General features: G+C 42.6%; 1 protein-coding gene across 1 annotated transcript; it reads left to right on the top strand.

The window, feature by feature from the left end:
* The first annotated feature begins 902 nt into the window (after positions 1-902).
* On the top strand, positions 903-5790 carry Pbdc1 (polysaccharide biosynthesis domain containing 1). Its single transcript, XM_042668689.1, has 6 exons — positions 903-1045; positions 1147-1212; positions 3246-3305; positions 4219-4359; positions 5004-5115; positions 5425-5790. Exons 1-6 carry the CDS (start codon positions 1016-1018, stop codon positions 5694-5696), a joined length of 681 nt encoding a protein of 226 aa, XP_042524623.1. The 5' UTR covers positions 903-1015; the 3' UTR covers positions 5697-5790.
* The last annotated feature ends 7393 nt before the right edge of the window (positions 5791-13183 follow it).

Raw genomic sequence — 13183 nt, forward strand, 5'->3', positions numbered from 1 at the left:
GCCCCTTAGATCAAGACCCAGTAGCAGCATAAACACGCACACACACAGTAGTTTAAAGTTGGGTGCCAGTGGCTCACACCTGTAATCCTAGCTACTGAGGAGGCTGAGATCTAAGGATTGAGGTAAAAGCCAGCCCAAGCAGGCAAGTCTATGAGATGCTTATCTCTAATTAACCACCAGAAAAGCCGGAAGTGGCGCTGTGGCTCAAGTGGTAGAGTGCTCACCTTGAGCTGAAGAGGTCAGGGACAGTGCCCAGGCCCTAAGTTCAAGTCCCAGGACCTGCACAAATCAAAAAAAACTTTTTAATTAAAAAATTAAGCATGCTCATGAAGATGGGCTACCTAGGGCCTTCTTAAATTCTCAACTATTTAATGTTCTCCAAACAGGTCTTGACTGCACCCTTGCTACAAACTATACTCCACTTGGTGTGCTTTTCCTTACCTATAGAGCTACATGTCCTCCATGCTCAGCTCAGATATGTTTCCCCTCCCTACCCTCACCCCTCACCCGCGCATTTATGCTCCCAAAGACTTTGTAATCTGTTCCCTCTCTTTATCTAGTTCTTTCAAAACGAGGACCAAATGCTTCGCCCCAGCGTTCCAACCCCCCACAGCAGCAAACGGGGCTGTGATTTCCTCTCCGTTTATCCTGACTGTGGGTGTGTGCGCGCATGCAGGAATTTTTGATGGGCACACTGAGCACCGGGGACATAAAAGCAGCGTTCTTTTACCTCAGGCTTTTCTTCTGATCACCAGCGAATAAACCGTTCAGTTCAGTACCTCGGATCTCACAAGTAGGCCAGCCAGTGCCACACCGTACTACGCCTGCGCGAGCCAGAGGAGGCGGAGACAGCAACTACCTCCGACGTCAGAAGGATGTGCGCAAACGCAGAGCGACGAGCATGCCGGTGCTCTGGCACCCTTGCGTTTTCCAACAACCGAGCTAGACGTCCGCAACAACAACAACAAAAAAAAATCACTTCCGTTAGGGGAAGGCACGCCTTCCACGCTGCAACATGGAGGCTGTCAGTAAGCTGAATGAACCGGTAAGATGCTGCCCTGTGACTAAGCGAGAACACTAATCGAGATGAGTTGAGCCATGTCGAAAATTAAACTGTCCCCTTTCTCCCTTGATTTCCCCCCTCAGGTTTCCGGGGAGCTGGTGTCTGTAGCACATGCTCTTTCTCTCCCTGCAGAGTCTTATGGCAATGATGTGAGTATGAGTCGTCCACAGCTCCCACCCTTCTAACCCGGATATCTGCAAAGCCCAGCACCTTAAATTTATGAACCCCTTTTTGGTATCTTCTGCAAATCCTCTCCATGCCCTCTAACAGTCGCACCTTCTTTCAGTTCATTCCGATCTTGGTTCACAAACGCCAGACTAATACCATGTAAAAATGGTTTCCTAACTTTGCATGTTTTTTTCAACCTCCGTTTGTCTAAATTCTAATCAGAATGTCTGCGGGGTAAGAGCCAAGAACCCGTGTTTTTGAAAGATTCCCCCAAGGGATTTCATTGTGCAACAAAGTTACATTGTATTGCTTGTGTTCTATCATTGTGGGGGGTGAGGCGGAATTCATGATGTCATTTTGAAGAACAAAAATACGATTAGAAAGTAATAGCAGCCAAGTAAGTATGTAAAGTATAGTGGATGAGTGGGTCAGGCCATAGGATCTAAAGAATTTAGCCCTGGGAAAGACTTCTAAGGAGGGCGACAGAAAGCTTCATAAAGGAGGTGGAGCTTGAACTGAGTCCTCAGTGATTGGCAGGTAGGAAAATCTCGTGGTCTCTGAGACATACAAATGCTACTGGATGCAACTGGCTCTTTGCTTTTATATCAGTTGGCTGGAAGGAGTCTTTCAGGTGGAACACTTCCCGAAGCTTGGTAAGACATAATTTGACCTGTTTGATGGTACGGATTAACCTTTACAGTAGTTTAATTCGTTTCTGAAAAGCTGATTTATCCATTGGTTCATGTAATCCTTTACATTTTTCACTAGCTGCTGGGAAAGATAGCCAGGGAATAGGGAGCTTGAACTCAAAACCTCTAGCCTTTGGCTTTCCTGCTCAAGGCTGGCACTCTACTTCTTGAGCCACCACCCCACTTCTACCTTTTTTTTTTGCCAGTCCTGGACCTTGAACTCAGGACGTAAGTTCTGTCCTTGCTTCTTTTGCTCAAGGCTAGCACTCTACCACTTGAGCCATAGCATCAATTCTGGCTTTTCCTGAGTAGTTTGTTGGAGGTAAGAGTCTCATGGACTTTACTGCCCAGGCTGGCTTCAAACTGTGATTCTCAGATTTCAGCCTCCTGAGTACCTAGGATTACAGGAATGAGCCACCAGTGCCTGGCCCACTGGTTCTGGTGGTGGTGATTGTTCTTTTGGCCAGTCGTAGAGCTTGAACTAAGGTCTGAGCACTGTCCCGAAGCTTTTTTTCTCAAGGCTAGCACTCTACCACTTGGAGCCACAATTCCACTTCAAATTTTGGGGTGGTTAATTGGCAAGGAGTTTCACAGATTTTCCTGCCCAGATGCTTCAAACTGTAATCTTCAAATCTCAACCTCTGAGTAGCTAGGATTACTGACATGAACCTCCAGCACATACCTTTACTGATTTTACTATTTTGGGTAGGTGGCTTCTTTTTTCATAGAACAGAAGAATTGCATTATCCAAACCCATTAGCCTATTGTGTGTGTGTGTGTGTGTGTGTGTGTGTGTGTGTGTGTGTGTGTGTATGTGTATGTATACATACATATATGTATACACGTAAGTACACAAGCACTCTTATGCACTCGTGTGTTGGGTTTGAACTGAGGGCCAAAGCATTCTTCCTTAGTTCTTTTTGCTCAAGGCTGGCCCTCAGGCCAGCTTTTCTGCTGATCACCAAGGAATGAAGAATTAACTAGCAGTTAATGAACTGCTCCATTCTCATGGGTAGGCTATCTGGCACCCCAACACACTGCTATACATGGGAGACCTGAAGAAGTGGAGCTAGCAACTACCTTGACCTGTGCCTTCACTTCCGGCCTTTGCTGATTACTTTGCTGCCTGGACTGGCTTCGAACCTCCATCCTCCAATCGCAGCCTCCTGGGTAGCTAGGATTACAGGAGTGAACCAACAGTGCCTGACATTATCATTTTTAGTAGCTCTCTTAAGCATTAAGTAGACCTCCACCAAGATCCTTGATTTGTTGTCCAATAACAGGATTGGGATATTTCTGACCAAGCATTCTTTAACCCTTTGCAGCCAGATATTGAGATGGCCTGGGCCATGAGAGCAATGCAACACGCTGAAGTCTACTACAAGGTAAGTCCTCTGCTTTCATCATTAAGCAGAATTAAACATGTAATTATAGTGTATGGTTCTCTGCTAATCAACTATTTCAGCAAGTTAAACAGCTATGTTTTAGAGACTGTTATGAGCACTATAAAATCTTATCTGTAGAGAACAGAGACAGAAGTGAATTTGTTTTGACAGTAAGAGGTTCTGCTTCTTTGCCAAGTGTTGTAACTACCTGGCAAAATGGTGCCTGATCCATACATCATGAACCACTTAATAAATGTTTTGTTTTGTTTGTTGTTTTTTGTTGGTCATAGGGTCTGAATTCTGGGCCTGGGTGCTGTCCCTGAGCTCTTCAGCTCAAGGCTAGCGCTCTACCACTTGAGCCACAGCGCCACTTCCGGCCTTTTCTGCTTATGTGGTGCTGAGTAATTGAACCCAGGGCCTCATGCATGCAAGGCAAGCACTCTACCACTGAGCTACCTTCCCAGCTCACAATAAATGTCTCTTAAGTGTACAATCCACAGAGAGTAATAACCAAGTAATACTAGGGCCATATGGTGTAATTGACCAATTGGTAAAAGGGACTGTAGCATGTTATGGCTTCTTAAAACTTAATGGTGATTTGGGGGGGGGGGGGGTAGGGAGGGGAGATGAGAAGGGATGGAAAGGGGAAACAAAGGAGGAGGCAACAATGCTTGATAAGAAATGTACTCATTAACTTGCCCATGTAATTGTAACCCAGTTTTCACAATTAAAAATAAATAAAATAAAAACTTAATGGTGATTTTATTTAACAGTTAATGTTCCCTATAAAATCTTTTGACTTTATAACCATTAAATGTTTTCTCTGTGTGGGGGGATGCGGGGGGAGGGAGGGAGGTAGTATAAAATGTAGTAAATTGGAGACTAATATCTGGATATTGTTTTACTGTGGCAGTTGATTTCGTCAGTTGACCCACAGTTCCTAAAACTCACCAAAGTAGATGATCAGATCTACTCTGAGTTCCGGAAAAGTTTTGAGAAACTCAAGGTAGATATTTTGGACCCAGAAGAACTTAAATCAGAAACCGCTAAAGAGGTAAGAATTCTCTCGTAAATATTTATTACCTGGCATCTGGCCAATAATTCTATTATGTCTTTAAACTTGTTGAAAAAAAAAGTAAAGCAGCTGAGCACTAGTGAGTGGCTCAGGCATGTAATCCGAGCTACTTGTGAGGCTGAAATCTGAGGATCACGGTTCAAAGCCAGCACGAGCTGAAAAGACTATGAGACTTCTATTACCAGTTAACTACTAAAAAGCCAGAAGTAGAACTGTCGCTCAAGTGCTATAGCATCAGCCTTGAGTGAAAAAGGTAAAGGACAAGCATTCAGGCTGAGTTCAAACTCCCATACTGATCCAAAAAGAATTTTTGTTTGACAGAAAATAAATAAGGAATCAGGAAATTTTTTTTGTCTTTTTTCTTTTTTTGGTACTGGGGATCGAACCCAGGATGTTGCACTTGCTAGGCAAGCGCTTTGCCACTGAGCTACATCCCAGCCCAAGAATCAGGAATTTTTGTAGTACTGATTTAAAACATAATTTACTAGTACTAGCAATGACTTCAATCTCAGTACCTTCTATAGTTATTTGCATTAATGAGAGACTTGAAGCCCCTGCCCTGGCCTTTGAGTACACGATTCTCTTAGGTTTTGCCGGTAAAGCATCATTTTTTGCCTTTGTAGAAGTGGAGGCCATTCTGTTTGAAGTTTGAAGGCCTTGTAGAAGACTTCAACTATGGTACTCTTCTGCGACTGGATTGTTCCAAGGGCTACACCGAGGAAAACACCATCTTTGGTGAGTTTCTTGTCTCTGGAATTGTTTGTGTACAATGTGAGTAGGAATCTGATATTACTGATCAATCAATAATGTGTGTAGTTAGGTTGGAGATCTTGTTATTTGTTCTATCTTTATAAAGATGTTGTTGCAATTTCTTGAATGACTGTATGATAGGTATTTTTAATTTTAATAATGTGAGTTAGGTCTCTGGCGCTTACGACTATACGTGAATGTTCTGCATCTTAGTTAAGATTGGTCTGTAGATTTCTAGTAGATTTAGAGAATTACTTGAAACTGGGACAATAATCAATTCTTTTTACCTTCCAGCACCCAGGATACAATTTTTTGCCATTGAAATTGCTCGGAACCGGGAAGGCTATAACACAGCAGTTTATACTGTTCAAAACAAAGGAGAGAAGGGAGCTGGCAATAGAGACAAGGGAGAGAAGGAATCTGGCAGTGGAGAGAAAGGAGAAAAGGAAGCTGGTAGTGAAGAGAAAGAGAAGGAAGCTGGCAGTGGAGAGAAAGTTAAGAATGGAGCTACTGATAGTGAAGGAGAAAAAGAGAAAACTGATGAAGGAGGAGAAAAAAGCCAATAAAAAATCAGTGGAATTGCTACATGGGAAACAGTATTCCAGAGCATGTAACTCAGTTGAATCCACAAGTACCAGAACTCTATCTTTCTGACCTGGTAATCAGGAGCTGCTGTGGTTATTTCCCCAGACTCCACTGGCTTATTAGTAGCATATTTCGTTTCTTGTTTCTTGGTTCTCACTGCTGGTTAAATAAAGAATTTTATAAATAAATTGATTTCAGTTCTTATGATTATCTTCATGTGTACCTGACTTAAAAATAGAGGAGGAGTGACATTGTCCAAAAAGATATATTCATTACCTGACTTAAGTAACCCCTCTACATCACTTTTATAATAACAATTTAAAAAGGGGGAAGGAGTAGGCAGAATAGTGCCCTGATATGAAGAATTCCTAAGATGGCCCCAGTATTCCAACTCTAGCATATATGCCCCATGTAATTTATGCCCATTCTGGGTGGCCAAAGCATTTCATTCCTCTGATTATAATACTGATCTTTCACTTTAGTTAAACAAAAAGGAGATTGTTCAGGATGGTTATTGCCTAATTTGATGGGTCCTTAAGTGAGGCAACCCACAGTTTGCTTGTGGAAGCAAACAACCTTGTAGAAGAAGGAGTTGTGTGATGTCTAGAGCCTAAGGCTGGCCCTTGGGCTGACATTGTTCCCTAGCAGGCAGTAAGAAACAGATTTCATTCCTTGGTTACAAGGAATTAAACTCTGTCAACAATCCCAACTTCTTTTTTTTTTTTTGGGGTCCGGTTGTGGGGCCTGAACGCTGGGCCTGGGCGCTGTCCCTCAGCTCTTCAGCTCAAGGCTAGCGCTCTACCACTTGAGCCACAGTGCCACTTCTGGCTTTTTTCTTTTTGCTTATGTGGTGCTGAGGAATTGAACCCAGGGCCTCAGGCATGCAAGGCAAGTGCTCTACCACTGAGCCACCTTCCCAGCACCAACAATCCCAACTTCTATAGGGGCCTGACCCTTAAATGAGATTGACATTGATTTCAGTTCTGTGAGAGATTTCAGCCCTTTGAGACCCAAACTCCTGACATTCTGGACTGCAGTAAATAAATGTGAATGTTGTCTTAAGGCACTATGTGGTATTTCTTATGGACCTTGGTCCTAGACATATATTGCTCGACTAACAAAAACCTAGGATGCAGGAATTGGCGTTGCAATTGGGCTGAGTGAAGGTTTTAAGAATTTTGAGAAGCATAGTAGAAAAACCCTAAGCTGCCTTGAAGAGATTGTTGCTAGGACTATGAACTTTAAAGCTGCTGCTGGTAGCTGGTTGCTGGTGACTCTTATCTCCAATTAACCACCAAAAGACCAAAAGTGGAGCTGTGGCTCACGTAGAGTGCTAGACCTGAGCACAAAAACTCAGGGACAGCGCCTAAGCACTGAGTTCAAGCCTCAAAGACGAGTACAAACAAAGAAAATAGAGGCTGATTAAAGTTGAGAAAAGCTGGGTTCCGGTGGCTCATGCCTGTAATCCTAGCTACTCAGGAGGCTGAGATCTGAGGATCATGGTTCAAAGCCAGCCCGGCCAGGAAAACCGGAAGTAGCGCTGTGGCTCAAGTGGTACAGTGCTTGCCTTGAGCTGAAGAGCTCAGGGACGGCACCCAGTGAAATCAAAGGAGAACATTGTTAGGAGAAAAGCATAAAAGCGCAATACCTATGTGAATCTGATCACATAAAGTAATATTTATCAAAATGAACTCCAAGAAATGGAAACAAGATTTTTTTTTTATTCTTTTGTCTTGTTTGTTCATTTACCTGACTTTGGGAGGGTAAAGGGGGCACAAAAATGGAGAGTCTAGCCAGGCACTGGTGGCTCACGCCTGTAATCCTAGCTACTCAGAAGGCTGAGGATCACGATTCAAAGCCAGCCCAGGCAGGAAAGTCCATGAGACTCTTATCTCCAATGAACCTCCAGAAAACCGGAAGTGGCGCTGTGGCTCAAATGGTAGAACACTTGCCTTGAGCTAAACAGCTCAGGGACAGTGCCCAGGCCCAGAGTTAAAGACCCACGACTGACAACAACAACAACAAAAAAAATGAGAGACAAAGAATGAACAAATACAGTAGTGGTTCTCACTAGATACTATGTTGAAAATGAGCTATACAACTTGTGGGTAAGGATGGGAGGGAAAAATAGGGAGAAAGTGAAGGAATGGGTGACATTGTCCAAAAAGAAATATACTCATGCTTGACTTATATTACTGTAACCCCTCTGTACATCACCTTTATGACGATTTAAGTTGTTTGCTTGTGTTTTTTGCTGATCCTAGAGCTTGAACTCAGAGCCTGGGCACTGTCCCTGAGCTGCTTTGAGCTGCTTTTGCTCAATACTAGCACTCTCCCACTTGAGCCACAGCACCACTTGCAGCTTTTTCTGTGTATGTGGTACTGAGGAATCGAACCCAGGGCTTCATGCATGCTAAGCAAGCACTCTACCACTAAGCCTAAAGAAAATTAAAACATCTAGAGTCCTGTATAATTTATCAGTGAGACCAAAGGAAGATCTTGTTATGAGAGGATCACAAAAGCTCAATAACTGTTTGCATATGATCATATATCGAAATAAACTCCAAGAAATGGAAACTAAAGGATTTTTGTTATTTTGCTTTTTGTTTTCGTTTTCTCCTTTTTGTCACTGTTTTTGATTTCTGTACCTTTTGTCTTTTATGTAAGTTTAGCTGTCTTGAGGAGCTGGTAGAGGGGAGCACAGAAAGTGAAGGACAAAAGGTGAACAAATACAGCAGTTTCTGCTACTCACTAGACACTATGTTGCAAATGAACTATACAACTTGTGGAAAAGGGGGTCAGGAAGGAAAAAGAGGGATAAAACGAGGTCAGGCAACACTGTTCAAAAAGAAGAAATGTATTCATGGGGCTGGGAATGTGGCTTAGTGGTAGAGTACTTGCTTAGCATGCATGAAGCCCTGGGTTCGATTCCTCAATACCATGCACACAGAAAAAGCTGCAAGTAGAGCTGTGGCTCTAGTGGTAGAGTACTAGCCTTGAGCAAAAGAAGCTCAGGGACAGTGCCCAGTCCCTGAGTTCAAGCCCTAGGACTGGCAAAAAACAGATAAACAAAAAAAGAAATATATTCATTACCTGACATATAAATGTAACCCCTCATAGGCACATAGGCACAGATATTTCACAAAATATTAAATGGATAGCATCATTTGCTCCTTTCAAGAAAAAAAAGAAAATAAAAATATTCAAAAAATTTCCTGTATATGAGCCAGGAGGAGGAACAGAATAAGTGGGAAATGGAACAACATACAACAAAGGGGCCCATCAGCTGCACTGGACATACAAGAAAAAGAACTAAGCAACCCAAAGACAGCGATGGGAAGGGAGGAATGAGAGGGAAAGAGGGAATAGCTTACACTAAGCAAAAGGAAAGAAATGTGACCACCTGATGTGGAAGAAATAATTTGTATTGTCAAAGCTCATAGAATTCACGAACTGTATACACCATGCTTTATAATGACAATGTGCCTTGTGAAGGTTAAAATGTGTTTGTGATTTTAAGTATCACTATTCCACAACACTGTGAAATTTATGTAATCACCTAACCTCAATTTAAAAAAAGTGTGAGAGAAGGGATGGGTTGGGAGTGATGGATGACAATGTTGTCAGACACCTTGTATTCATATACTGTTTTGTAGAATGGGAACTTCTTTGTACAACTACTTAAAGATATAATAATTAAAAATGTAAAAAAAAGGAGGCAAAAAAGTGGTTTTCCCAGTCTGGAGGGTCCTCAGAAAGCTAAATATTGACCTCCCTTATGACCCAGTCATACCACTTCTAGGCATCTACCCTGAACAACAGGAACCAGTATACAAGGACACGTGCACCTCCATGTTTATTGCAGCACTGTTCGCAATAGCCAGGATATGGAAACAACCCAGATGTCCCACCACAGATGAATAGATACAAAAATTGTGGTATCTATACACAATGGAATATTATGCAGCCATTAGAAAGGACAAAATAATGGCATTTGCAGGGAAATGGATGGAGCTAGAAGAAATCATGTTGAGTAAGGTAAGCCAAGAGCAAAGAGACAAACGGCACATGGTCTCCCTGATAAGTGGATGCTAAATCTAAAATGTAAGGTGATACGGCAAAATTAACAAGACTTAAGAAACAAAGGACTTCCACTCATCTGGTCAAATCACTACCCATGCTGCTGATCACATATATGGTATATATGTGCGTACTGGAGGGAAAACAGGATGACACAGAACTAGAGGGAATCAGGGAAAAACATGCATCAGCGGGACCCATCAGCTGCACTGGACATTGATCAAAATGAACTAAGCAACTCAATGGCAGCGATGGGAGGGAGGGAACAAGTGGGAAAGAGGGAACAGCTGATGCTATGCAAAACAAAAGGAATGTACATATCACCCAATGTGGAAGAAATAACTGTATTGCAAAGCTCATATAACTCATAAATGTTATAGACCAAAAAAAAAAAAAAAAAGAAATGTATATCTATTAGGTAATAGCATCAATTCAGCAGTAGGAATAGCTCTGGATGTATATAGAGATATGAATAAAACATGCCAAAGTAATTGATTCCTCTTTGCAAAACACATACTTTACATAGTTGAACAATGGTTGGTAAATCCTTTCCAATTTTGTTATACTCTATTTTAAAATATTTGGATGTTTATAAACTATGTTAGCACTGTGTCACCTGAATAAACATGTTAGGGTAGATATTTTTTAAAAAGTGGCTTTCCCATTTGACATTCCTGCCAGCATTCAGTTTCTGTTTCTTGATAGCGTTTAGTATGGTCATTATTGTATTATGTGAAGTAATTCTCACACATGTTTTGTAAAAAAAAATCCTATATATGACTCAAGAAATAGAGGGGCGTCAAATCCCATGAAGAATCCTGGGGCACAAGTCCTAGACTCCTTCACAAGTACAAAAAAAAAAAAACATTAATTTACTATACTAGAACATTGCTGTTCTCAGCCCCCTATCTTACATGTGCCCCTTACCTAGAGGTAACTGACACTTCCAACACTGCTGGGGGTGAAATGCAGAGAGTTGTGAGGGCCTAGCTATGACACCCTTTGGACCTGCCAGGGCCACTGAATCACCTCTAGTACTAGGGGTCTCAGAGGCTTAGAGGCCTTGCTGAGTTCTCATTAACGACTTCAGTTTTAGTCTCCCTGGGACCCATGTCCCCTCTCCATTTTCCAAGGCACTCCAGTCCCTCCTTTCATTGCCCTGCTTCCTTCCAGCTCCCAGCACCAGCAATCATCAACATGCCAGAAGTCATGTTGATTATCCCCTAGGAACCCAGTCCCATACTGTTGCCTCATCTGCAAATATCTATCAGGGGAAGGCTGAGAAGGATCCATTTCCAGCCTGATCCCAATCTGTGCATGTACATCTGTTGGTAGTTAAGACCTGTTGCCAAGTGTCCTCTGCCCTCTTTGTCCCCAGCCAGAGATGCAAGCAACAGCTTCGCCTGCTTGGGCATCATGCTTCAGTCTTCAAACTGCTAAAGAGGTCTGTGTCCTTAAGGGAGTGAGTCCTTTCTCAGGTTTTGGAACCCCCTAATCCCATGCTTTAGAGATGCCCCCACTTACCCATCTGTCACTGCAACCTATGTTCCAGAGACACTAGCCCCTTCTTTTTCTGAGCTCGCATCGTTCTTGTCTTGTTGATCTTCTCAGTAACATGTGCTTGTCTCAAAAATTAAACCTGTCATTTATTTTTTGTCATATGTATTACTTACTTAGGTCTTTTTTTTTTTTTTGTCGGTCGTGGGGTTTGAACTCTGGGCCTGGGCGCTGTCCCTCAGCTCTTCAGCTCAAGGCGAGTGCTCTACCACTTGAGCTACAGCGCCACTTCCGGTTTTCTGGTGGTTTATTGGAGATAGGAGTCTCACGGTCTCTCTCTCCTGCCCGGGCTGGCTTTGAACCGAGATCCTCAGATCTCAGCCTCCTGAGTAGCTAGGATTACAGGCGTGAGCCACCAGCGCCCGGCTATGTGTATTACTTACAAGAGATTTCATTATGGTATTTCAGAATGTGATATCCTCCATTCTTTTTTTTTTTTTTTTTGGTCCAGTCGTAGGGCCTGAACTCTGGGTCTGGGTGCTGTCCCTCAGCTCTTCAGTTCAAGGCTAGCGCTCTACCACTTGAGCCACAGTGCCACTTCCGGCTTTTTGCTTTTTGCTTATGTGGTGCTGAGGAATCGAACCCAGGGCCTCAAGCATGCAAGGCAAGCGCTCTACCACTGAGCCACCTTCCCAGCCCCTATCCTCCATTCTTATGGTATCATCTAGCCAAGGGCTCAATAAACTTTTTCTATGAAAAATTATTGTAGGGCTTCTTAGGGCATAAAACCTTCCATAGACCCCATATGGAGTTGAACATGGCTGTACTCAAATACATTTTTATTTCCAAAATCATGCAGTGAATCACCAGATTTGGCCTAGAGAACGTAGTTTACCAAACTACTATGGATGGCACCCAAGTACATATATATATATATATATATATATATATATATATATATATATCTCCTGATCTTTGTCTTCATTCTTAACTCAACCATCTCATTAACCATATCTCCACAAAACCCTCAAAATGTGTGTTTAAATAAAACATTTTTTTCAAAAACTTTAAGAAATCCAAAAAAATTCTGTGTATGTTGTAATGGGGAGGGGGGGTTGTTTAAATATCTCCCCTTTGGAAAAGTAGTATCTTCCAAATACCTCACTGGTATCTGAGCAAAAATACTCTGTATGTATGAGCCTTCTATATGAGACAAACTGAGAAGATAAAAGTTGTGGGGGGAGGGTTGTTGTTTTGTTTTGTTTGTTTATTTTGGTGCCAGACCTGGAGATTGAACTTAGGGCCTGGAGTTTGTCTCTTTCTGTCACTTAGCTTTATTTAACTCAAGGCTACCTCTCTACCACTTGAGTCACAGCTCCATTTGTGGCCTTTTTTTGTTTTGATGATTAGTTGGAGGTAAGAGTCTCATGGACTTTCCTGCCTGAGCTGGCTTTGAACTGAGATCCTCAGTTCTTAGCCTCCTGAGTAGCTAGGATAACAGGCATGAACCACCAGTGCCCAGCTAAATGTTTTTAATTTAAGATGAAAACGAGAGTTGGAGGCATGGCTCAGTTGGTAAAGTGCTAGCCAATGAGCAAAAGTGTCAGGTACTGAATTTGAGTCCAGATCTCAGACCTATAAAAATCAAAACGAAGGCCAGATGCCTGTGGCTCATGCCTGTAATCCTAGCTACTCAGAAGGCTGAGCTCTGAGGATAACGGCTCAAAGCCAGCCCAGGCAGGAAAGTCTGTGAGACTCTTATCTCCAATAAACCACCAGAAAACCAGAAGTGGTGCTGTGGCTTTAGTGGTAGAGCACTAGCCTCGAGCTAAAGAGCTGAGGGACAGGGCCCAGGCCCAGAGTTCAAGCCTCATGACTGACAAAAAAAAAA

This window comes from Dipodomys spectabilis, unplaced genomic scaffold (genome assembly GCF_019054845.1).
Source record: "Dipodomys spectabilis isolate Male_0828 unplaced genomic scaffold, ASM1905484v1 ptg000468l, whole genome shotgun sequence".
NCBI lineage: Eukaryota > Metazoa > Chordata > Mammalia > Rodentia > Heteromyidae > Dipodomys > Dipodomys spectabilis.

Bases quoted from the DNA above. Each gene is read 5' to 3' on its own strand.
- Pbdc1 (XM_042668689.1), top strand. From the start codon at position 1,016: ATGGAGGCTGTCAGTAAGCTGAATGAACCG. The intron at 1,046-1,146 runs GTAAGATGCTGC...TTCCCCCCTCAG, and splicing joins TCAGTAAGCTGAATGAACCG to GTTTCCGGGGAGCTGGTGTC. The intron at 3,306-4,218 runs GTAAGTCCTCTG...TTACTGTGGCAG, and splicing joins ACGCTGAAGTCTACTACAAG to TTGATTTCGTCAGTTGACCC.